The sequence below is a fragment of the Amphibalanus amphitrite genome, unplaced genomic scaffold (genome assembly GCF_019059575.1).
Source record: "Amphibalanus amphitrite isolate SeventyFive unplaced genomic scaffold, NRLGWU_Aamphi_draft 000598F_arrow, whole genome shotgun sequence".
In the NCBI taxonomy this organism is placed as follows: Eukaryota; Metazoa; Arthropoda; class Thecostraca; order Balanomorpha; family Balanidae; genus Amphibalanus; species Amphibalanus amphitrite.
The window spans coordinates 256,437-283,073 of NW_024882092.1; the positions used below are offsets into that span (position 1 = coordinate 256,437).

Sequence of the window (26,637 nt, forward strand, 5' to 3'; positions counted from 1 at the left end):
ATGTAGTAGAACAGTCATCCGCTGCTTTCAGCAATGACTACTTTGGCTCTCTTTATTTATTAACCGGTTCCCGCACTTCTTTTGCTTACTTTGTTTTTGTTTTTTTTTTCAATTTTCCTAGCTGGGAGTGCCGCGACTTATCCTTTTTTATTTTTGTCGGGTGTTAACGTAAGGTGCTGTGAGTCGCTGGGCTGAGGGTGGGGGCACTCCTGGTCACCTAATAATGGGTGGCGGAGTAGTTCGAAAAAAAAATTGACGTCATCAGTTTTTAACAGTTTTTTTCGCTATGTCTTCGCCAAAAAAGGAGGTATCGATCTTAAATTTGGTATGTATATCGAAGAGCGCAGGGACTATCACATATATTCCGTTTTTTTCGAAATTCGAATTTTTTGGGAATTTTTTAAACTTTTCTAAAAAATCATTTTTTTAATTTTTTGGGGGTGAAAATTCCAAAATTTTGAAAATCCGAGATCGCAGTTTTGTAGCGCCATCTTTTCTCTACACGACCACATAAAGAACTTGAAAATTGCTTATTAACTCTAGGTTTGGTGAGCGTTTGAAGATGTCATGTTTTTTGCTCATTTTTACTCGAACATGACCTCAGTTGGACCTCAATAACTCCTGACCCAAGGTGACCTGTGACTTGAAATTTGTGTGAAGTTGTTAAATTGATGCCCGAGAAGGTACTGAAAATTTGGTGGTGCTGCGCGCCGCCGTTTTCTCGCTATTAACCCGCGCACCGACGGGGGGGCAGATATCCGCCCCCTCAGTTTTTTTCGCGAATAGCGGGAAAACCGTCTAATTGCCGCAATCAGGGCAATTAGACGGCAGAGTCTGCCCCCCCCCCCCGCCCCCACCAGGGCGCGTATGGCTGAATAGCCCAGCAGGGCGCGGGTTAACAATGTAAACAGTTTCGCTGCAGCCTAACGGATTTGGCATATTACCTGTAACATATATAGATATAGCCTGACGCGAGCCGCTGCCGGCTGCAGGTGTTGCTGTGGGAACCTGTGGCAGTACCACAGCGACGGCAGCCCGGCCACCCTGCAGCACACCGTCAAAGGCGACGATCACTGGAGCCCGCTGCGCCACACGACACTGCACCCCACCGACGCCTACGGCACCATCGAGTTCCAGGCGAGTACCGAACCGACTACTCAGCGGCGCTGGGTTTGTAAGACAGCAAACATCTAGACACGCTCCTTGTTCTTTATTCCAGTCGGGCTGTCGAATGTCTCTTTTTTTTTCATTTCTGTGTCTGCAGTTTGTCCGGTCCCTTTGTACTGTTCCACACGAAAGGGATAAAGGGACTTCCTTAGATTTTCATAAAAACTGGTCCATGTGTACATTTTTGGACGCTGATTACAATGGTGAAGTCTGTTTTTCGCCACATATTATACTTTGGCCCCAAGAGGCATTCAAAAAAAAAAAATTAGGGGAAAAGGGACCCCCTTAGATTTTCATAAAAAGTGGTCCATATGTTTTTATGAAAATCTAAGGGGGGTTCCCCTACCCCATTTTTTTAATGCCTTTAGGGGCCAAAGTATAATATGTGGCGAAAAACAAACTTCACCATTGTAATCAGCGTCAAAAACTGTACACATGGACCAGTTTTTTTTATGAAAATCTAAGAGGGTCCCCCTGCCCCTCTAAAAAAAATTGGATGCCTCTAGGGGTCAAAATATAATATGTGGCGAAACACAGACTTCACCATTGAAATCAGCGTCCAAAAATGTACACATGGACCAGTTTTTATGAAAATCTAAGGGGGTCCCCTTACCCCTAAAATTTTTTGAATGCCTCTAGGGGCCAAACACTGTAAACCAAATCTACAAGTTGGCTCCTTGTTACAAGTTTGGTTCCAATTCGCATAGGCGTCACCTTGTCGATACCTTGTCGATTCACCAACCCCAGGCTTGTTGGCCACCAAACTAACAGTTTGTCTACAAGTTTGGTTCCAATTCGCATAGGCGTCACCTTGTCGATACCTTGTCGATTCACCAACCCCAGGCTTGTTGGCCAACAAACTAACAGTTTGTCTACAAGTTTGGTTCCAATTCGCATAGGCGTCACCTTGTTGAGTACTAGTCTGGGCCTTGTGGACCTACCAACTTCTGGATAGGTATAGTCGTTTCCTTGTCGGTTCACCAGTCCCTGGTTTGTTGATGAACTAGACTGGCCTTTGACTGGGCATTGCTAGCTTACAAATTGTCAACAAGTAAGTGTACTAACGCTCTGTTCGAACTTGCTCTTCCTTACAATCGCTTTGTTTGCGTTGATACTTGATAACCTTAAGAACTTACGATTCGCGTTCGTTTTCAATTGCCATGATACTGATTCAGGAAATATTTTATATACGGACAGGTTATTTTTGACTGGAAGTGGTGCACAAAACCATGACTGGCATCAGTTATTGCTCATGCTCAAAGGCTTGCGCTGACAAGAAACGAAATACTGATGGGTTATATAATCAATGAATGCATACACGACATCCATTCGGAAGTTTCTGTAATCATTAGTTAGTATTTATCACGGTCACGTAATTGATACTTATTGACTGGAGACAATTCCGAGTGCATATTTCCGAATGGATGTGGTAAATGCATGAGGTAGGTATACCCAGTAGATATACCTATCGTGCACCGTCAGCATATAAGTCTTTGAAGCAAGAACTGCTGCGTATATGTGGAAGAACATGGTTTTGTGCACCGCATCAAGCCAGAAGTATAACATACCCGTATGACGAATATTTCCTTAACATTAAGCATAACAATCATGGCAGTTGCACGATCACGCAGATAATTCGAATAAATCATGATCGCCAACCAGATTAGCTTTTACAGCCCATATATGTCCATCAGTTAACCCTATTCCTGGCGGGCTCCGCCGGGACAAGAAACTGGCGGGGGGGCCGATTCGGCCCCCCCCCCCTGAGATCTCGAGAACGAAGCAAGATAGCGACAAACGGTAAACGGCATCGGATACGCACGGTCAAGATCTACAATTTTTACTAAGGTCATTTTCAGGTCAGGTCAAAGATGACGTCACAGGGGTCGAAAAAGTCAAAATGGCGGCGCTAGATATGGAGAGTTTTTCTCGAATAACTTTCGAATTAGTCAAGATAGGAACAAACTAAGGGCATCATCGTGATCCTCTCGTCAATCCGCATCGAATGATATATATGTTGACCTCGCAAGGTCAAGGTCAAAGGTTGACCTCAGGTCACGTGACCTCGAGGTCATCATGTATATCATTCGATGCGTCTTGACGAGCTGAACACAATGAGACCATCCACGCGTCTGTATCTTGTTCCTGTACGGAGTTATTGGCAAAAAACCTTTGGTGACCTTTGATGACGTCACATGACCTCACAGCTGCCCAACAGCAAAACAGACCTCAAGGTAGTGAAGGTTGATCGTATATGAAGTCATGTATGGTATATGGGGCCATTCCGACCCGTTTTAGTGGTAAAAACAGGGAGTTGATTTTTCCCCCATTGACTTATAATGGGGAGGTCGCGAAACTGACCTGACCTTAGGTCACCGATATAAAAATTCCGAGATATACAAATTGCACATACTGGTACCCTAACTAAAGCCTGAAGAGAAGAAATTGATCGGTCAAAAACTCTAGCTCTGGCGTGATTGCAAACTTTTCTGAGGTAGGGTCACCAAACCGCCTCTGGTGACCTGACCTGAGGTCAGATCAACTCAAAATTTTCAGACATGTTGCGTAGAAGCCTTTTAGGAAAAGTCAAAAAATTTGAGCTTCCTATAGCTCAACGCGTTTGGGAGAAATAACCAAAAAACCTCAGGGGGGGGGGGGCTCCTGAGGCCCCCCCGCCAGGAATAGGGTTAAGTTAAAAATACAAAGAGTTGAATTAAAGGCAAATAAATGTATTTATATATAAAAACACCGACCGCAAAACATCTGCTCACATGTGCATGCACAGGTCTGGTCCACTTACATTGCGCGCGCAGGGGAAGGGAGGCGTCTCGACCGCGGGTATAGGCACGATTAGTGCGTCCCGCAGGCCAGAGGGGGCCTCACTCACAGCACGAACACCACAGTTCACAGATTTCACTTTTTACTGCACAAATGCTGGAACAGCCCTCGTCGCTGCTCCAGGCTGCACGACGGCCGCGCGACAACTGCTGGTTCGAAACCGACGCGCCGGGGCCCGCTAACGGCTGGCGGCGACCGCTGATTGGTCCGCCAAGTCTGACGTCATGGGCGCAGCTGACCATGTGTATGCTGACCAGCTGACCAGTACAAGTTAGGCGCCGGTTAAATAACCATGCGGCAACAAGTTTCCAAAACTGGTTAAGAAACAAACGTTGAAACAAATGTAGAGTTGGTCTGGATACTGAGAAGTTGGTGTGCATAGTAACTATTGACTCGTAATTGTCACCTGACAAGCAATGCACCAGACAACGGCTTGTTTAAAAAGTATCAGTTGGTAAACCTACCAAGAGATGATTGGTTATATTACACAAGACTTGTCAATTTGGTTTACAGTGAAGTATAATATGTGGCGAAAAACAGACTTCACCATTGGAATCAGCGTCAAAAACTGTACACATGGACCAGTTTTTATGAAAATCTAAGGGGGTCCCCCTTACCCTAAAAAAACTTTGAATGCCTCTAGGGGCCAAAGAGTAATATGTGGCGAAAAACAGACTTCACCATTGTAATCAGCGTCAAGCACTGTACACATGGACCAGTTTTAATGAAAATCTAAGGGGTCCCCCTACCCCAATTTTTTAATGCCTTTAGGGGCCAAAGTATAATATGTGGCGAAAAACAGACTTCACCATTGTAATCAGCGTCAAAAACTATAACACATGGGCCAGTTCTGAAGAAAATCTAAGGGGGTCCCTCTACCCCTAAAAACTTTGAATGCATATAGGGGTCAAAGTATAATATGTGGCGAAAAACAGACTTCACCATTGTAATCAGCGTCCAAAAATGTACATATGGACCAGTTTTTTGAAAATCTAAGCGGGTCCCTTTACCCCTAAAATTTTTTGAATGCCTCTAGGGGCCAAAGTATAATATGTGGCGAAAAACAGACGTCGATTCGAGCTGTTTTCCTGGGGCGACGGGCCGAGCGGGACCGCGGTGCTTCCCCTGGTCTCCGAGAGAGGGCACCACTTTACATAGCCGAGTCGCTCGTGCCGAGGATGCAGAAAATGTTCCAGGCCCTTCTCGCAGCGCGCAGGAATGAGAATGGGGCTAAAATCGCGTCTGTTTTTAGCCGGCGAGGTCGCGTTTACTGCAAAAAGGGAAGTAGGCGAAAACATTCGCGTTAAAGACGAGGATCACCTGCGGCAGCTGCTGGGCGGCGACATGCCACTGCTGCCGGGAAGCCGTGGCGGGATGGGGAGCTCGTGCCACAGGAGACTGCGGGTGGCGCAGTGGCAGCTGGACGGCACCAGGAGGGATGACGGTGCTGGTCCGTTGGGCGGTGGGCCCCGGTTGGAGGAAGCGGGAGGCGGCTTTGGCTCGTCGGTCGGCGGGAGTGCCAGTAAAGGACAGCTGACGGCTGGCACATCTTCCCGAGCGGGCTCGGATCCGGCGCGTGGGCGACGGGGCGCCGCGGGAGCCGGCTCCGCAGCAGTGGAGACCGTGCCAGTGTTGGCGGGCTCCGGGCGGCTTGGAGGACCTTGGGGGCATTCCACGTCAAATCAAACACCGAAATCCGTCATCCCTTTCGATTTTTCTGAAAATTTGTAGGCAGACTGGGCATGGTTCAAAACTGAGTTACGTATAATATTTCCGAAATTTGATAAAGTATCGCTGAGATATAGGTCATCGAATATAGCCAAAAATGCCACACATCAATTTTTTAAATGTATATAACTCTGGTTCCTTTTCTGGTATCAAAATGATATTAACAGGATCTTGTAGGCAATTGATAAGGCTTTGATTTTTAATTATAAAATTAAATTGAAGTGACCTTGAAATGCATTTGACCTTGAATTAAAACAGAAAAAAATAAATAGCAAAAAACACGTCACCTTCGATTCGGGTAATTTTTACATATTATGTCCGTCAAAATGTTCCTAACCATCTGTGAAAAAATTGGAGTGGGCCATTCATAACTCTCGCGGCAAACGCCGTTTTCATGCAGCAACATCACGCAACCGCGCGTGACCTTGAAAGGAGTCACGACATGCTTGCTTGCGTACACTTTCTGAAATGAATGATTGCTGATTAGTGATATCCCAAACTCTGCGAGAATGGAAATACATAGTCATCGTAGTCAAGCATTCAAGTTCCATAGTAAAAGTGTCTCAGGCAAACGGTATTTTGCGGTGAATTTTGAGCCGTGTGGAAATGCATCATGAAGCCAAAAATTCAACGAAAACATTATCGCGCAACGATATCTTCACGTCTTTTTATCTTCACTATACGAAAGAATATACATTTTTGAGTATGTATGGGGAATTTCTAGTTAATCCAATAATAAATATGGCAGTTAGAGACCTGCTAAGAGTAACATGTCGCCAGCTGAGGCGGGATCGGCCGACGCGGGAAACGCAGCAATCCCAATTTTGTGTTTACACGTTCATATTTCAATTGTTTACCAACCGATTTTCAAAATTCTTACACCATAAGATTGCCTGTACATTTCTAAGTCTGCTCACAAAATTTGACGCGAATCGAACGTAATCAGCGGTAAGGAGCGCGCAGTGGCGGATCCAGGGGGGGCAAAATGGGCATTTGCCCCCCCCCCCCCAAACGGCATAATTTTAACATTACGCCTATGGACGATGCATGGAAAGAATCGATAAATTGTTATGGTTTGCCCCCCCCCCCAAACCTCTGAGCTGGATCCGCCTCTGGGAGCGCGATGTAAAGACGGAACCGTTCCGTTCCGTCCCGGCACAGTCTACAATTCAGGCGGCGGCTAGCGGTCGGCGCCGGCTGCCGAGTCGCCGCGGCGACAGGATGTTTGTTCACTTTACACCGCTATTACTAGAACAGTTGTGAACCGATTTTCTTCTTGCTTGCACGATGAGATGTGCAATTCAATTTTGGACAGGTAGCTATAACTAATTTCGCATTAATACTATCAGATATTGGCGAAAAACAGGAGGGGTGGGGCGAAATTCACTCTTCCCCCTCCACTGCACGTGCTAACATACGTTTGCATATGTGCCATTTTCCTCAAAACTTATGAATGGCCCAATCTAATTTTTTCACAGGTTGTTAAGAATATGGTAGGCAATAAAATATATGAAAATTAGCCAAATCAAAGGTGACGTGTTTTTTGCTATTTCAATTTTTGTGCTTAAGAACAGAGTTAAGCAAATTTCAAGGTCATATATTTAGGTAGGTGCAATTCTAAACAAATTCTTAAGAAATCACCAAAACAGTAAGGTTTATTTCATTCAAATCAAACAAGTACAACCAAAGTTATGGTCGTTCAAAAATATAAAGATGCAACATCAATGTAATGTTCGGGGCGACACAGGAACTCGCTCACGAATTTATAATGAAATCGCTGATGGTAAGGTGCAAAACAGCCGATTTTTGTTCGATTTGACGTGGAATGCCCCCTACAGGCCAGACCGTTGCACCTAGCCCGGTGAAATTTGCACAACTCATAGATCAAGGATGCGCGACGTGCCTTTGAGGGGTCTGGGGCTCGATCGGGTCGATATGGAATCCAGGGCTTGAGCGCGGGCGGGGGGGCACACCAGGGAAGGGGCCAAACCTAAGGTACCCCCAAATCATGTTTTCTCAAGTCAGGCTCGCGCGACTCGCCATGTAATTTTAGACCCATCGCAATTTTACTTGCACTTTCGAAACTATGTGAAAAAGTGGTTTGTAAACAGCTTTCAGATTATTTTACTCACCATGGTTTGTTCTCTGCGTCTCAATATGCATACCGATCATGTCATTCGACGGAAGACGCCGTGACTGATGTTATAGAGTGGATGACCCGTCGTGTTGACACTGGTCATATTGTCGCTGTCACCTCGATAGACCTAAGTAAGGCTTTTGACACTGTTGATCACGATGTTCTCGTGACCAAGCTTCAGTGGCACGGTGTCGATCCGACGTGATTTGCGAGCTACCTCGACGGGCGGCAGCAGATGGTAAAGGGTGGTTCCCTTTTTCTTCCCATAACCTTTGGCGTCCCGCAGGGATCCCTAATCGGCCCTATCCTTTTCAGCATTTTTACAAATGACCTTCCGTCCCATATCCCACACGGCCATGTAGTGTGCTACGCTGATGACACCCAGCTTCTGGATTCAGCTCACCTTGATGATTTACCCCTTCTGAAATCCAGACAGGAACAAACCATCCTTACCCTTCAATCCTACTTCACAGCTAATTCCTTGAAAATGAATCCTACTAAGACTACACTCCTTCTCGTAGGCACCTCACAATCCATTAAGAAAGCAGCATCCTTTCAATTAAACATCAATGATTTCGTCCTTAAACCATCCCCCTTTGTTAAAATGCTTGGAGTTACCATCGACAATACCCTATCCTGGGAAGAGCACGTATCCCACGTTGTCAAAAAGTGCAATTCCATCCTTTTTTGCATTTACAAAATTAGGCATCATCTGACTCCCGATACCCGCAAACTCCTTATCCAGGCCCACGTATTCCCCCACATACTTTACTGTCTGTCCGTCTGGGGAGGGGCCGCTGCGTGCCGCCTGACCCGAGTCCAGAGGGTGCTCAATTTCGCCGCCAGGATCGTGAGAGGCGCGCGCCGCAGTGATAGTGCATCGCCGATTCTCGAGGCACTTGGTTGGCGCAGCGTGTCAAGCCTGATTACCCGTCGCGATCGTATGGGCGTTTTTAGAGCCCTGCACGACCCCCGCGCTCCGGTGGCGATCCGGTCTCTGTTCGTGGCACGCAGTAGCGTACAGGGCCGCCTCCGCTTGGAATAGCCTGCCGTCATCCATCTCCGGCTGCAGCCGCAGAACCGCTTTTATCTCTGCGCTGAACAAGCATGCACCTTAGGGCGTCTTCCCCGCATTTTGTTTTTAGGGACATATTCATATAGCGTATTTTATCAGCGTCACATGCTTTCGCATATTTTAATGTCTATATTTTAGCTGTCATGCCAATTTGTATTTTTATTATCTCACCGACGTAACCTCATCTGTGTACTTTGTCATTGACAAGAATCAAACATGAAGCCACGTTTGTGGGATGATTCGAAAATATACATCTGAAATCTGAAAATCTGAAATTCTCATCGGACTTAGGCCATTTATTTTTCGTCACAGTCCTGGCACGATGATTTTTTTTTGAAAACTTAAAAAAATGTAGGCCACCTAACAGGGACTTTTTCTTTCGGCACCTGAAGCCTCTCTGGGCCCTAAGCGTCTCTGGGCCTATGAGGGGCCATTGGAAGTCAGGTTAAGGGGTGACCCACAGAGGTGCACGTGGTACCACACGGTGCCGACTGCCGACACTCCGCAGGAGATCGTTTAGGGCCTCAAAAACTCGTCTTTTCTGTCAGAGGCCAGCAAAACCGCTCAGAGATTTGCGCGGGCCCTAAAAGATCTGCGCGGACCTTCGGAGACCTGCGCAATATTTGCCCTCAAAGGTTCACGTGGGGCCCGTATAGCCCGACGTAGGGCCCCTTGACATGGGTGTGGCGCTTAAAGACGGCTGAAGAGACCCTTAAAGATATGTGGGTCTTTAGATACATGCGTCTGATGATTGACTTGGGTTCTGAATGGTTCTGAATGATATCGGGGAGCTATTTCTCATACACCAGTTAGGGCTCTCGGGGACCGCTTTTGAGCCTCAAAAAAGCCTGTGCGGGGCCCTTGGGGCGCATCCGGTGTCCTCAGGAGTTGGGTGCCTGTGTGCGGCTTCAAGAGCCTGACGGATCTCTCAGGACCCGGAGTGGGTAATTGGAGACCCCGGCCCCGGGAGAAGACTCGGCACTTAAAACTTCGACGGGCCAAAGGGCCCGTCAGGGGCTCCTAAGCCCAGTGAGTATGGTAGGGGGCAGGTGCTCCCTGTGCCACCCTTGGCTAGGCCACTTGCCCCTTCCCCAAAAAAAGTCACTGACCAATGAGCCAATGAGCGTCGAAAATAACTATTACATGTCCCTCTTTTTTTTCATCTCCAGGGCAGTCAAATCCTTCACCTCATTCTTCAACGACTCTAAAAACCTGATCCGGGCTAGTCCCCTGGACAGTCACCTCTATCCGAAGCGTGTAGCTCCCCAGAAGCATGCTCAGGTGCGGTGAGAAAGCATCAGTGGGTCTGGGTGACTCAGGTGATCTGTTTATCGTGGCGGGCTCAGCCGCCCAGCAGCCCTATGCAGCAGCCCCATGCAGGAACCTGCATGCAGGTTGGCCGCCCACTGCCTGGTGTCCCCAGGTCTGTCTCTCCCTAATTCTTATATCATGCTCCCGACTCTGCAAAGGTCTTGCAAGATCGAAAGAGCCTAACCTTGCAAAATAACACAAGGAAGCATCAATATGAGCTATCATTGATGTTGATAAAGCGTTTTATGTAATATCTATCTTCTATCTAACATGGAGCGGTGCTATCGCAAATGCCGCAACCAGCCACAGCAGTTCCACTGGGTTAACCCTCGCATGTGTGTGTGTGTGGGGGGGGGGGGGGTCGGATGGACCTCCCCCATGGCTTCGCGAATAACTCGCGCAAAAGCGGCCGATCGCGACGAAACTTTCAGAACCCTCGAGTTGATCAATTTTACACCTACCCTGAAAATTTCATGACCCTGACCCAAGTGACCTATGACCTGTGATGGCGCAGATAAGATATATATAATGGCGCAGATAAACACTCAATTAATACTGCATTTGCCGTTGGTGAAACTCGTTGGCTATTTTTCTGGCTGATATTTTTTCACGCTGGCGGATATTTTTTCGCCTGGTTGGTGAAACTCGTCGGCGGTTTTTAGATGGAAAAATTGCGCCGGGCGGCTATTTTTCTGTTGGTAAAACTGGCCTCTGATCTAAAAAATGACCGAAGTGTTTCCGTTATTATTTATGGCGCTCTTTCGATGGCGGCCTACCGCGTGTCGCCAAGTGACCCAGGAACAGAGTTAGAAGGGGGCGTGAAAACGCCCCCCTCCCCCAGCATTGGGCGGTGGGCTGGCTCGGTTGGTGATGTTGGCGCCGTTGAATTGGGCGGTGGGCTGGCTCGGTTGGTGATGTTGGCGCCGTTGAATTGGGCGGTAGGCTGGCTCGGTTGGTGACGTTGGCGCCTCGTCACGACAGGACGGAGCTCACCCCAGCAAGGCGCAGTACGCGCGCGTGGCGTACGACACGCGGCCCGAACAGCTGCTGCAGCTGCTCGTCTCCGCCTGGCGACTAGAGCTGCCCAAGCTGCTCATCACCGTTCACGGCGGAAAGGCCAACTTTGAACTGCAGCCCAAGCTGAAGAAGGCGCTGCGAAGGGGTCTGTTGAAGGCGGCGCGTACTACCGGCGCGTGGGTCTTCACTGGCGGCACCAACACAGGTCAGTCGACACGGCACCACTTGTCCTGTGCTGACTCCCCCCCCCCTCTCTCTCTCTCTCTCTCAATCAATCAATCAATCAATCAAAAATATATTGAAAACCAATACAATTCAAAATAAACAATATTTATGAGCGATTGGTGCAAATGCTAACGCAAAAATCAAAGCACCTCCCGCAAAATAATATAAAAAGACACATCCATGTCTCCAACCGCCGACACAGGTCCAGTCTCACCTCCCCAACGAGCCGATTGAAACGCACAGCCTGGCCGCGCCGACCACGCCCGCCGCGCCACAGTCAGACAGTTAACGCACGTTGAAACGTTTCGATTCGAACAGGAATCGTTGGAACAAGCGAGTGACCCCACTCCTCTCGCCGGTGCTAAGGTTTGTGCCGTGTAGAAGAATGCGTGTTTGCATGTGTTGTGGTATTTGAGAGAAATCATAGTGGAGCATAGTGGATATCGATTCAAATAAATTGGCTCTGTAGAGTTGATATAGACTACAGTGTAGAATAAAATGATCGTTGTTTCTGGAACATCACCGCAGCTGCAGAAAGGTGTCGTAGATTTCTGAATAGAGAATAGGTGGGCGTTAAGCTCTGACATACCAACCCTGAGTTTCGTGTGCATAATGTTTCCTGTCTTAGTGCCCAGCGAATAATACACCGGTGGAGTCGGAGCACCGAGCCACCGGAGCACTTCACGCTTGAAAGATACAGGCGATGTGATCGTACACAGGGATTCGGGAAGTTTGTTCCAGTCTCTGGTAGTACCTAACAGGGAAAAAGGACCTTTAATGAATAGTGGTTTTGTTGGGAGATGTAACAAGGCTCATCCCCAGCCCCCTGCCTTACTAACAATGTCCTTTTATGGTCCTCGTTCCTTACCTGTGACGCCTGTCCTGACCCGCTTCTGATTGGTGTTATGATATGACGTACATGTGTGACGTATATATGACGCGTGGTATATGTCGCGCCGGAGCGGGCCGGAGCCCGGCAGTCGCGTGGAGAGAATTCTAGGACAGCAACGGACTCGGACCGTGTGAGGGCTGCTCCCTCGCCGGTCGCTTATCTTCACTTGTTCTTTTCGGCTCGTCATCTCGATCGAACTCATTATCTCGGACATTCAAATATAACGTGAAAAGTGAAACGCTGTATGTTAATTATCACGAACTTTATTACAAGATATTTGGTGCCGTGACCCGGATAACGTCGGGAAAAGACTTTTAAAAGTTTCGTGCGTCATCGACTTTTCATCTCTGGCAGACTTCTGGCCATCTCATCTAGACATCTCTACGGACTACAAGACGGCGAACAGTGAGCCAATCAATCCTTTTCTTTCTTTCAAAACACTCTCGCTTTCATAACGTAGTATTTGTTATTTTTGATGTGTTGTGTCTGCTTGTTTGTTTCTTTGTTTCATTGTCTTATTGAAAAATGACCGAGGCGTCGATTGTCACAGCAGCGCTTAACAGTGTAGTTAAGGATATGAGGATCATGAGCTGTCGGACTTTTACGACGCACCAGTACGTACGCCGCACACTTTGGACCGACGTGACCCACAGGACCAGGCGACTGCTGATGTAGGTGACAGTTCAAATGACTCTATGGCGCCGCAAATTCTTTCGGAACCCCCTGACATTTCTGACAATAATTCGGAGGATTCTTCGGACAACGTACCTCTTGCTGAACTTCAAAGACGCTGGAAACGTCAATACTCTGATTTGGACCCTGAGGACAATATACCTTTGGCAAAATTAGCGAAACAATTATCCGAAGGTGCCACGGAAACACCTACTGCGACTCCGAGGGAATCGGTTAAAAGACCACGTATTCTGTCTGACACCCAAAATTCAGAGGATGAAACTCGGTCACCGCCCGAAAAATCTGGCAAATATGATGTAAGCAGCTCGGAATCTGAAACCTCGGACCTGGAAGGATCTGACGCTGGTGAATGTTGTGTGAGTGTGAATGCAACTAACCCCGGTGTGAATGAGTCCAGTACAAAAGCCGTTGCAATGCAGGTGATTGAGAATTATGGAGCCACAATGGAGAGAATGCTGGCTCAACTGTTAAAGTCATAGGATATGTTATAGATTATATTTGTAGTTTACAGGCTAGTGCGCCTAAGTTTTGGAATCTTGCCGTAGTGCCATTGGATTATGAATTGTTGTGGATCAGGCTAGTGCGCCTAAGTTTGGCATCTGACCGTAGTGCCATTGTATTATGAATTGCTGTGGATCAGGCTAGTGCGCCTCAAACTTTGGATTCGGCCAGCGTGCCATTGTGATGTGGATCATGTGTTATGAACGATGGCATAGTGAGCCTATGCATTGTGTTATGGCGGGAGCGCCTCATGGATAGGACAAGGAACTGAGAAGTGTTTATGTGTTTGGAAAGACATATTGTGTCATGCTTTTAATGGACAGAGGACCATTTAGTTTATGTTATATTTGACCCGTGCGTCATTTTGTTACCAATGTGCTTGTGTATTAATTATGTCGTTATCCGTCAGTGACTTTCGTTTGTGTGCTTACAGACATGGAAGCGAGACTGTTTATCCTACTGCCTCTCTTGCTGGACACTGCTTCGACCAACGTTCTCTTCTTCCCACGCGCCTCTCTGTACGCCACCTACGACTTCTGGCGAATCAACCTGCCCATTGAGACCCGAACGACGTGGAAACTAGCATCGAAACTTGAGTACCGCATTCGTAAGTTTAAAAGCTCGTTCACCACAACGTATATGTATCGTCACCCTTGCAGCTGCAACTTTAGCTATTGACATCTTCTTTTCGATCACTCCGCATTAAACAATCGCCAGTCAAAGCCAACCGTCGAGATTGGTAAAACCCTACATTACTTTAGCGGTGGGCTGTACTTTAACTATCATCATAATATGCGTGAGGATCTAGCCGACCGTATCTGGGGAAAATTCACGCTTGACGCTGAACTGCTTGATCATGAATTGAATGTCACACTTGACGTTTTGCAACATCTTGAACGACCCACTCTATCCCGTAGGAAATGTTCCTTTCTTCCTTTTGTAGGAGATGCCCTGTCTTCTCTGTTTGGAACCGCCACTGAAACTCAGCTCAGGCCCATGTCACTCCACCTTTGATGACATCATAAGGGGGCCTCAAGACAATAATGGCGTGGTGCGCCACAATCGCTTCTAAACTTCTTGCCTACAAAAAATATTTTAATAAACTTGTTAATCGTATCAATACGTTATCTAAAAACATAGTTAAAAATGATTTATTTATAGTAAAAATATAAGCTCGATGCGTTTTTACGTTGCTTTTCTGCTACTGCAGAGGGTTTTTAAATCGCCTATATCTTCAAAACCAGCCATTTCTTAGCATATTGCTGCTCTTTTTTGTCGCTAGAAAATTAGTTGGGCTTTCGAGTGACATCAACGGTTGAGCAATATGTGAAAAGTACCATCAATAATCTTCAAATGAAGTTTGTCATTTTTACGTTGTTAACCCGCGCCCGGCTGGGGGTCCTGGATTTCCACGCCCTGCTGGGGGGGGGGGGGGGGTGTTTGAACACCCCCCTTGTAACTCGGCTCCTGGGCCACGTAGCGATACGCCGAAGGCGGCGTTCGAAAGAGCGTCAAAAATAATGACGAAATCACTTCGGTCATTTTTTTTGGTCAGGTCAAAGGTCAGGTCACCAGAGGTCATTGAAGGCAAAATTTCGCCGATTTCCAGGTCGAATGTCGAAAATTTCCAAGAAGCCAACGCATGACTCGGGAACCAATAGAGCTACAGCGCCGCGGAAAAGCGCATTCGATAGCCCTATTAACGCCCTTTCTGAGTAATTCTCTCAGATTTGACCTAACGTCAACGGTTTTGCCTGCAGGGGGCAAAAACTGCAAAAATAGCCGATTTTTTCGGAAAAAGTTTTTCTGCAATAACTTTTGACCCAAGCCCTGTACGAGCTTACTTTTACCGGCATCCTGTTCCTCTCTTCAAGACGCATCAAATGAACTATAACTTGACCTTGAAAGGTCAATTTGAAAATTTGACCTCAGGTCAAGGTCATGACCTGACCGGAAAGGGTCATGTTGCATATCAGTCGATCCGTATCGTCGAGCTGAACACATCTAAGGCGTTTTCATCGCTCTAGCATGCCTCTATCAAAAGTTATTTGCGAAAAACTGTTAGATACCATTCGTGACCTAAGATGACCTCAGGGCATAAACAAGGGTCACGGACACCATTTTCATGTTCAGTGTGTCTAAACCACTTGTAATTCGATGTTTGGGAGTGTTTATAATGTCGTTCGTCCAAAAGAGACGCATTTCAATTTTCTCCCATTGACTTATAATGGGGAGGTCGCAAAATTGACCTGACCTTAGGTCATCGATATCAAAATTCTGAGATATACATTTTGTACATGCTATTGCTCTTAGCAATCGCTGAAAGTTTCAAAGTGATCGGTCACTCGGTGTAGCTATGACAGACATTGAAACTTTTTATGAGGTGAGGTCACTTCAAGTGACCTGGTGACCTGACCTTGAATGACCTTGGTCTGAAATTTTCACAACATGTGTAGAATTGATGTATGATAAGGTGTACCAAAAACGGCGGCGCTCTGCGCCGCCATTTTTGAGATATTCGCGAAAAACCACAAGGGGGTGTTCAAACACCCCCCCAGCAGGGCGCGGGTTAAGGAATGGAGTACCCCTTGCGAGCATCAGGGATGCCGTCACTCAGGATCTGTCTCTGATTGATCGGCGGGGGAGTGACTGTACCTTCTATATATGTCCTTGACTCAGCTTCAGGACATCATAGCTCGTATCAATGACGTGAGCGAGACACAAGGCGGCATGCTAGACGTGATTGACAGTACTGTGACCGTTCTTAACCAGACCTTAGTGGACGTGAACGTGAACAGGAAGACCATTAACAAACTGGCGGACCTCGTTACTTCTCTGACCAACCGACTGGGTTTTCTGAAAGACGGACTCCAGGAGGGATATTTTGCGGACAGTATTGAATCTGACATGAATGTTGTGTTTACTGAACTTATCGCTGCAGTCAAGGAATTCAGAAAAGGTGTTCTTGATATGGAAACCATTCTGAGCTTCACTGAAAACGGCATTCTCCCACGGTCACTACTTCCACCTATCCGTCTCACAAAAATCCTGGATAACATTCAGAAATCCCTTCCTCCAGAGTTGAGTCTCCCTTTGATGTAACCGACACGGATAGCTACTACGCTAATACCCACACCGAAACAAAGCGAACCCCTGGTCAAATCCTGGTGACGTTAACTGTCCCCTTGCTTTCTGTCAGTGATCAGTACAACGTGTTCCAGATTTTCAATGTTCCTGTGCCGAGACTTATTGACAACCAAGGTTACGTAGACAATTACCGGGGTTACATGAGCAAGTAAATGCGTATCAGGAACGGATTTTCCTATTCGCTCACCATTGTAGTCCGTTTGTAATGCGTATTAACTCTGCTCATGTAACCCCGAGCAATTACAAGGTGGAACCTGCTAGGTTTATCGCTATCTCAGAATATCAATCAGTTCAAGTTCAGTTCAGTTCGTGTTGACTGACGACCATGACCTTCATGTGTATCTGAATAGGAAGCTACCGTTTGTGCCCCTTCGTCAGCCGATCTCCAATACTATGACGTCATCCCCTTGTCTGCCGGCCCTTCTGACCAACAATACTGACAATATAGCTAGGTTCTGTGAAAAGATGTTGTATGTGAATGTGACCTCTGACCCGACTGCTCACTATTTAGGAAACGGACTGTGGATTGTGCTCGCTCCCAAAACTATCAACATCGAAATACGATGTAAAACCGGTCAGACTGTAAAGTCCAGTCACGATTCACAACAGCGAAACCGCTGACATTAATACAACTGAAGGTGGGTTGCGCAGGTTTCAACAGTCACTTCCAGCTCCCCTTCCACTTCCAAGCTGAATCACTCCTAAAACCGCACCAGGTTTTTCAGTTAAATCAAACCCTGCACCTGAACGATGTCTGGAGCCATTTTTTATCTGTTCTGACAGAGAACAATGTCTCCCTACACCAAGTGATCCGAACCCTTCCCCCTGTTCAAAACGGTCAAGTGACTCTGTCTGCAATCAGCACACATATACATACGCTTCAGTCTCAAGCTCATCATTATCGCCAGACCATAGTTATTTCGGCTGTATCAGTTACCTCGTTGCTGCTTTGTGGTTTCGCTGCTTGCATTGGCTGTAAATGTGTTTCTCGTAATTCGGGTCTTTGTCCCTTTGTCCCGCTACGCTGTTACATCCCCGACTCGAATCCTGCCCCTGGCTCAGCTGTGACGCCCCAAGACACGACCGACGCTGCAACGCTAAATGACCTGACCCGACCGGTCAGCACCGCCCGTCCGAACAAAGACAATCGTCCCGATCCAACCCCGTCACCAGACGACACAACGCCTCCTATTGCGCACCAACCCGACCAGAAATGCTTACGCCCGGTCTCGGCAGGGTGTGAACGCGGCGACCTCGACCGGATGGCTCCGATGACTGGTTTGTCAGTCCTGGCCTCGCCACCCGAGCCAGCGGCGCTGTTGACAAATGTCAGCTCCCGGCCGGCCCCGTGACGTCCGGTGTCAGACTGACTGACACCCCATCACTGCTGACGTCGCTGGGAGCCGCCGAACAACGAACTGACACCGGTCATCTGACATCATGGGGGGGCCATCCGTGTCATCGCCGGTCACCATTCTTCATCGCACGCTTCACCGCTCGGCTGGCACGCGCGCACGCCCGACGTAAGCCAAAGCAAGTCGCCGTCGTGAGGCTGCCGCTGCCGCCACACTGCTGAGGTCGTCACTCTGCTTTGCCCTGCTCAACCTCGCTCGCTTTCTGCTTCGACTGGCCGGCGTTAGGCGCTCGCTGACGTAAGCCGAGACAAGTTCGCCGTCGCGATGCTGCCCGCCGTTGCCCCTCACAACGCCACCTAGCGGTTGCGGACGAGCGCCACCTAGCGCTGTGAGCGATGCGAGCGCCACCTAGCGCCGCTTGCTCTAAAGACAGACGCCATCTAGCGAGTGAGTGCGGTGAAAGGAAACAATAGAGTGACTGCGAGGAACATGATGACTGAAAGTGAATGCGCAATTGGACAAAACGGGTGAGACATTTGATTTTAGATCCGGACTATAAACAAATAACGCGGACGGTGCTAAGGTCGGACATTTCGGAAAAAAGAACTCTACTGCAAGGACTACAACAAATTGGGGACATGGGAAAAAGTGATTGCACGTGTGCTAATTGTATTGTATAGTGTTGCATTTGACTGTATTGTGTCATATATTATGCCATAGATAACATGAATCTGGATTGGACACGAACTCTGATAAATGCAGAATGGGGCCGAAAATTTATCAGTAGGATCCTTAGTTTGTTGTCCGCGCGATCGAGCTGCTAAAATTCACTATAGCCTGTATTATGTTCTAGTAATCTTGATAGCCTGCATTGGACGATGCCAATTTAGACATTTGAAACTGTTTTATTTGGCAAAATATTGAATCAGAGTACTTATAAGTATTTATGTTTTACTCTTATTTGTAATCAGAATCTATTCAACATATTTTTCAATTCATGAAGTGATTAAGCCTGAGGCATTTGTGTTTCGTTTACAATTTACGCTTGTTAGCTTATGGCTTTCATTACAAAAGGAAACACGGAAAAGAAATGGTGACTGGAGAGCCCTTCAAGCAGCAAAGCAAGGAATAAGAAGCGCTACAACGGAGAAGACGAACAACAAGCGACAAGCGTGTTTTTCCCGACAAAAAAAAACAGACTCCAATCTGATGATAACCCTACCACACAGGGTTGACCTCAAACAGGAGCATTTCGGGGCATCCAAGTTGCATAGCCCGACTTCAAATGTTTGCGCTCTTCTCGTACAAGAGAGGAGCTGCAGTGCCCTCGGCTTCAGTGCTGAAAATCTCGTCTCTTCGGAAGGGCCACAGCTACACCAAAATGCATAATGCTCACATAATCGTAGCCAAGCGTCCACTCTCATGGTGCCCAGCTCAGGCCGTCAATTTGAGGAAGACTTGCTTTGGTATAGTAACTATACTTTCAAACGAGTGTTAACAATTTTAAGAAAAGTGATGGAATTTTGGCGCCGTGGAATTGGATACAGTACGGATCAGCGATTCGAGGCACCATGGGTCGTCAGCACTGCAAGTTTACCGATACAGCTACAGGGATCCTGGAACCATAGTAACATCAAAACGCCTTTTGGGGCAACAAGCGAGCGAGCGCCAGAGTAAGCCATGTACAGAGTTAGGCTTTTGCGCTTTGCGGTCGGCGAGATACAGACTCAGACGCACGCTTATAGGCACTGGTATAAACGGCTCTAGCCCTAGAGAAGACCCGTTAACTACTCTAAAATGGCTCACGTCGGGTGAACTTACCCTCTACGCCAGAAGAACGTCGAAGCTGCTAGACCTTCCGGCTTCCAACGGCTACTAGACGCTAGAAGCCTACAATCACTGCATCGGACTGTAGAAAGACGACGCGTGCCTGGAGTGCGAGGAATCGGACGAGGGAAGACCGTCACCCATTGCACTGTGGGGTTTTTATCGATCCTAGCACGAATTTATTTATATCGCATCCTCCGCTACCTTAACTAATTTTATTTCACCTTTAAATGGTTAGGCTTAGGGTGTATGATCCCTGACAACATGGTTGACTCTCCTGCTTGACCCCATCCCTCCCCCTCCCCCTCCCCACGGACTTAGCACTGAAGCGTTTTCGGCTAGCAATGCATCGTGGGCGTGGAAGCGTTAAAAAAGTAGAACGAAACTACAATCGTTTTAGAAGTAGATATTTGTTCATGTCTAGCCCAATCACCAAAAAGGCATTTCGGGCTTAACCTTTGCACTTTGTTAGTCCTTGCACTTAAAGGGGGAGGGGGTCGCACAGACTTCTGTCCTCGACTTTTCGCATACTAACTCAAGCAAAACGTGGAGGATCACGACGAAACTTTCTATACCTTCGAATCGATCAATGTTACTCACACACTTAAAATATCATGACCTTGACCTTAATAAAAATTTGACCTGTGACCTGTTTCACCAGACCATGTCAGGCTGTTATCGATTTGGCGCTTATCAGCGCACATTATCGGCGCGTTTTCAGTCTTGTTGTGGTTGTTAACTCTCCAAGGTATGAAATGCTGTTTGTTCTTTGCATTTTAAGGTCACGTTAAGGTCAAATCAAGGTCATTTACCTTAGATGACCTTAGTTGACTTTTTCAAGTTATACGATTTTTCTAGATAAGTGCTTGGAGCTTATTTCGAACTTAACACCCATTTGAAGATTTAAGTAGTTTTGGTGCCTAACGGAACATGCTACGAAGCCGTCAAAGGTAATCGACGCCTACCTTCTATGGATAGCCGGCAAGACACCTACTGGTCGGGCCTGACCTGACCCGGCCTAGCATGAAAACATCATCCTTGATCAAAACTAGCTTGAAATTCGTGATTAGCACCCCCAAAACCTCCAACCTCACTTTACAAAGTTACAGCAGTTTTCGATTTACCTATATCAAAGCTCTGTACTGAAGTTCAATAAGGTGAACATTGGCGGCGATAGCCAATAAAATGGACGCAGCGTTGCAAGGGTGTTGTTGTTTTGTTCAAAAATAACATTTAGCGATAGAAAAATAATGTCAACATGGTATCACCCCCTTCCTCCCTCCTCCCAACTCCTATACTGACCGGAAACCCCCAGGCGGTGTGCTGCGGTCGGGTAACCCGCCGCGGCGCGGCCCGGCGCGGCGTAAGAAACCACGCGGCACCGTCTGCTTTGACGTCTCATAGTGACTGGTTTAGGCAAATTTCGGCAAAAAATGAGAGCTGCCCCCGATGCAGAAATTATTGGAGAACATTTTGATATACATTTCCACGCGTAACACCGCGTAACAAACTTTGTAAGGCAATAGTTTGCTTGTCAACTCTATGAATCAAGAAGCATTTTAACATTTTTAGCATTTCGGTCAAAAATTATACATTTGGATGAATTTTGGAAATTTTCGTGCATACCATCATCTTCCTTATAAGTCAAAGATAATGAAAACATGTCGCAACTATAACCTGCTGTTCAGGGAAACGAGTGAGAGGGCGTTTTATTGTAGTGTGCTTTTTCGCTGTATGCAGGTAGCACGACGCTGGTCAGGACGAAGCTACACTTTGAGAGGTTTTTTTAGGCATAAACAATCATTTTACAGACGATTTAAGGTGTGATTCGGATGCGCTGGACAATTCTACGTGGAATGAATAACAAAAAAGTGGAAATCGAAATACTTTAACTTGCCACTTAATGCGTGCTAGGATGGCATAAGTCCCCACGGTGCATTGGCTGGTCGGCTGCTCAGTTGCCTGCCCAGTGGCATCGAGAAAGAGGATCGTTTATACGATTGAGACTATTCAACCGTAGATGTAATCTGAACCCGAAGTGAACAGCTTCGTGGAGTGGCTAGGGCGGCTGGGACGCCCGTATGGTGATAAGGTAGGAAGCCCAAGGACGGAAAACAAACTATCCTGCTCATTGCTTCTTCGACATGTAGCATGAACCAAAGGCAACTGTTCTCTAAACAGTCTTCTGCCTGAACGACCTCCAGTCCGCCCTCGCCGCCTCTTTCCGCAACAGCTCAGCCGTCCAGAGCTCCCTGCTGAGCTGGAAGATTCTCCGAGGACTGACAGCCAGCCACCTCAGCGGGTGCCCTCGTGCTGCGTCCTGGAGTGCAATGTGAGAGTCGATATCATTGCCAGGAAAACGAGCGATGTTGACCAGAATCGAGTCCCGGTGGACCTCTAGACGGCCCACGGAGACGCAGCCGCACAAGAGGGCCCGCACCATCCAGGCATGGCTGGTCGGAAGGCGCAGCTGATGGGATCACTGCTACCACTAGCTAGCACTGACGGCGACAGGACGGTTCCTGCGGTGGACGTCCACCAACTAACTCCGAACCGGTCAGTGGCGGAGTGCGAGCAGTGCAACGACCGCCACTGCAGAGCAGCGCCCGGTCCCGTCTGTCGGAAAAAAAATCAAGTCCACCTGCGTTGCCCGGCGCTGCTATGCACGTACTCGATGTGTCCCAGCCTGGAGAAGGCGGAAAACGGCGAGCGTACCCTTTCAGGCGTGAGACGAACATGCTCATTAGTCATTATATTTTATGTTGTCTGCTTATTTCGCCCTCTCTCCACTCGTTGTAGCGTCTTGTGACCATTGCATATCTGATGAACCACTTGTAAATATTGCAGTATACGGCTCTAATAAAACACGTTTTTAGATTTATTTTTAAAGAAATATAAGCAAAAAACATCAAATTGTCGAAAAAAGTTATTGCCATTCAAGTGGTAGCCAAAACGAGATGGTTTTCACAGAAAAACAGTCGCTTGCCCATTCCAAAAATGTCGGCCCCATTCTGCATCAGGCTGATTTCGTGTCCAATCCTGATTCATGTTATCTATGATTATGCTATGTCGTTTTATGTTGCAATGTGTGTATGTGTGTGTTTGTTGTGTGATAACTAACGTGTGTTGTACGTTATATCATGCATCATATCGGAAGCATTCCAAGACGGAAATCTTCATTCAAGATTTTAGCTTTAAGGACCTTGCGTTGTGATGTAACAAAGTTCATCCCCAGCCCCCTGCCTTACTAACAATGTCCTTTTATGGTCCTCGTTCCTTACCTGTGACGCCTGTCCTGACCCGCTTCTGATTGGTGTTATGATATGACGTACATGTGTGACGTATGTATGACGCGTGGTATATGTCGCGCCGGAGCGGGCCGGAGCCCGGCAGTCGCGTGGAGAGAATTCTAGGACAGCAACGGACTCGGACCGTGTGAGGGCCGCTCCCTCGCCGGTCGCTTATCTTCACTTGTTCTTTTCGGCTCGTCATCTCGATCGAACTCATTATCTCGGACATTCAAATATAACGTGAAAAGTGAAACGCTGTATTTTAGTTATCACGAACTTTATTACGGGAGAGAGTGAAAGTGTGCTTGCGTTTCTAAGTGTTCGCCTTGTTTCTTGTTGTCGAGTTCTTGGAAGAGTCGATACAATGTATTCTGGTAGTCTTGGGTCATCGTTGGAGTTTACTATTTTGTGGTACATTAATAGTCGATGGATCTCACTTCTTGTTGATAGCGTGCTCCAGCCTAAATCCAACAAGAGTTTGTCGGTGTTCTGAATGGCACGCCCGCAACTAGTCGTGCCCCTCTATTATGTAGCGTATGTAGTCTCTGGGAGTCGTATAGCGTTAAATGTCGGTCATATACAAGGTCACAATAATCAAAATATGGTTGGATCTATGTCAAAAACGTTTTTTCAATAACATATCTAGGGAGGCATTTAGCTACTGGATGAAGTGGGCTGATGGCTCTGTTAACTTTTTGTAAGATCTCGTTTACATGCAAATGAAACCTTAGGTCTTTTGAAAATATCAGACCCAAGTGCTTATGATTATCTTCTTCTTTTATATTCAAACCTCCAAAGGTAAGTTCTAGTGGTGATGCATCTTGTTTAGTTGAAAATGTTTGTTTTAGGTACGGTTGTTGACTTATTGAAGTTGATGAGCCATTTATGACCATATGCGTGTATGAGGTCCAAATCTGTTTAGAGTGATTGTCTTGTAAGGTGGTTTTTCTTTCGTCATATGGAGCATATACAGTAATGTCGTCCGCAAATAGCAAAGTATCATTAGTCAGGTTTTCGGTCACTGCGTTCAAATACATAAGGACAAGTAAAGGGCCTAAAACCGCGCCCTGCGGGCAGCCCGCTTTTAGACTTAGTGAGGCTGACATGGTATCACCGACTTTTACTCTTTGGGTGCGATCTTTGAGATACGACTTTATCCACTGTAAAAGACTCTCTCTCTCTCTCTCTCTCTCTCTCTCTCTCTCTCTCTCTCTCTCTCTCTCTCTCTCTCTCTCTCTCTCTCTCTCTCTCTCTCTCTCTCTCTCTCTCTCTCTCTCTCTCTCTCTCTCTCGTTTGTCGTTTGCTTGAGATCCACTTGAGATCCAATAATGTGAGATCCGTCAATCGGATCCATGCACTTGTTTGTCTATGACACCTTTTTTCATTTGCATTAAACCATTGGCCATATCTGTTTGAGGAGTTATTTCGACAATTAGCATCAGCACAACTATCCCGGCGTTGTGTGTTTCATTTAAGCCGTTCAGCAACACAGATTGAACACTGAATTGAGCGATCTGCAAAACAGTTTAACACTTCGCCATGGTTTCGGGAATGATCGAATCAGCTCGGCTTTTGGTGATATGATTTCACCAATGTTCAAAGCAGAATTGATGAATATATCGGCGAGTGATGCTAAGATGGCCGACCTGACTGAGTGCACAGCGGCAGCCGCCCTCGCCAATAAGTACCGGGGTTACATGAGCGATCCGTTCCAAATACGCACTCACTACGCTAATGCGCATCAGCTCCCCACAAACGTATCTACGGCACCGGTTACATGAGACTAATTCGTTTTATCTACGTCAAACGGATCTTGTTTGGCTCACCCGGGCTGACTCCTCGACGGCCGGTAATTCGCATCACAAACGGAATAGGATTAGCGTACAGTCATCGCGCAGTTGCGGCATTTACCGGGACGACTGAACTAAATTTTAAATACTTTTATCATTTGATAGGCCCAAAAACATTTAAAATTAACATGAAATCAAAAAATGAAAACAAAGTTTTCTTGTTTTAAGTCAATGGGCACTGATTCGCCATGCAGCGACAGCAGGGTGGTCAGAAAAAATTATCTATCAAAATATTTCATTCATTTTATTTCACATGCAAAGACTAAACCAAAATACCAACATTTTTTTTTTTGCTATTTTCTACGAGTCAACCAATAAAAAAATGCTTAGTATTTTGCATTTTGACGCTTCCAGTCAGCAAAGAATAGTTCTTGTGAAATACGGCCCGAATCGTGTGCCAGCGATCCGTTCCAAATACGCACTACGCTAATTCGCATCAGCTCCCCAAGAACGCATTCAATGCACCGACTACATGAGCAAATTCGTATCAGTGACGTCAAACGGATCTAGTTTGGCTCTCGGCCCGATGCGCATTACAAACGGAATAGCATACAAATGTGGCGCACTTCCGTAGCAATAGAGGCGACTGAATTAAAAACTTAATATCTTATGTCTTTTTTGCATTTAATCTGCTCAAAACATTCTCAATTAACTTAACAAAAAAAAAGTTAAACATAAAGTTGTCTTGCTTTGACTCATTGAGCACTTGCCTTTCTTGATTCGTCTGTAGTGCTGTCAGAAAAATGTTTCAACTGAAAGTACTTTGATATTTTCTTTTTGGTTTTCACTATATTTATTTTTGAAAACTTGACAAAATACCGAGACATTTTTTTTTATTATTATTTCAAAAGAAACAAATGAAAAAAATACCTATTATTTTGCATTTTAATGTTTCTTTTTGGAAAGAAATAGTTCCTGCAATACGTATCTTGGTCCTATTCGCTTCTAAGCCTCTTTCCCTGCGGATTTTGTTCGGACCGCCGATTCGTATTAGCAGGTGGATACATGAGTCGGTAGTACGCTCCTGATTCGCATTAGCGGTGAATCCGATCGTGATACGTATTTGCTTTGCTCATGTAACCGCGGATCGGATCGCCGATTCGTACTAGCAGGTGGCTACATGAGTCGGTAATGCATTCCTAATTCGAATTAGCGGCTAAATACGTATTTACTGTGCTCATGTAACCCCGATAAAGGACAGTGAGGACACCTCCGAGTCGGACGGAGACGCCGCCGCTGACGATTTCACCGTGCTGGATGAGGTGGAGCGCTCGAGCCGACCGGCCGTGCACCGACTGGCTGACGCACCTGCAGCCGGTTGGCGACCGGCGGTAGTCTTGTATTGTCTTGGCTTTTGCTGGGCACCAGAATGTTAATATAGACATGAAAGTTTATAATGCTCTACTTTGTTGTTACAGCTCTTGAAAATATATGTAATAATTAACAATAATAATATTTCGAAATTTATATGGCATTTGCATTAGAAAACACACTTCAATTTAATTGAAATCATGCTTTAAATGATTTGTTAACCTCCTTGACATATCGCAATGATATTGTAACAGAATATCAGCTAACTATCGG

The 26,637-nt window shown here is 46.6% G+C and overlaps 1 protein-coding gene across 1 annotated transcript in view; it reads left to right on the forward strand.

Moving 5' to 3' along the window:
• Positions 1 to 26,637, forward strand: part of LOC122394555 (transient receptor potential cation channel trpm-like) — a 291,178-nt gene that overhangs the window by 120,330 nt on the left and 144,211 nt on the right. The window contains exons 3-4 of the mRNA XM_043391514.1: positions 993 to 1,137; positions 11,238 to 11,478. Coding sequence (XP_043247449.1) covers positions 993 to 1,137; positions 11,238 to 11,478 — 386 coding nt within the window. The remainder of the gene's footprint in view (positions 1 to 992; positions 1,138 to 11,237; positions 11,479 to 26,637) is intronic.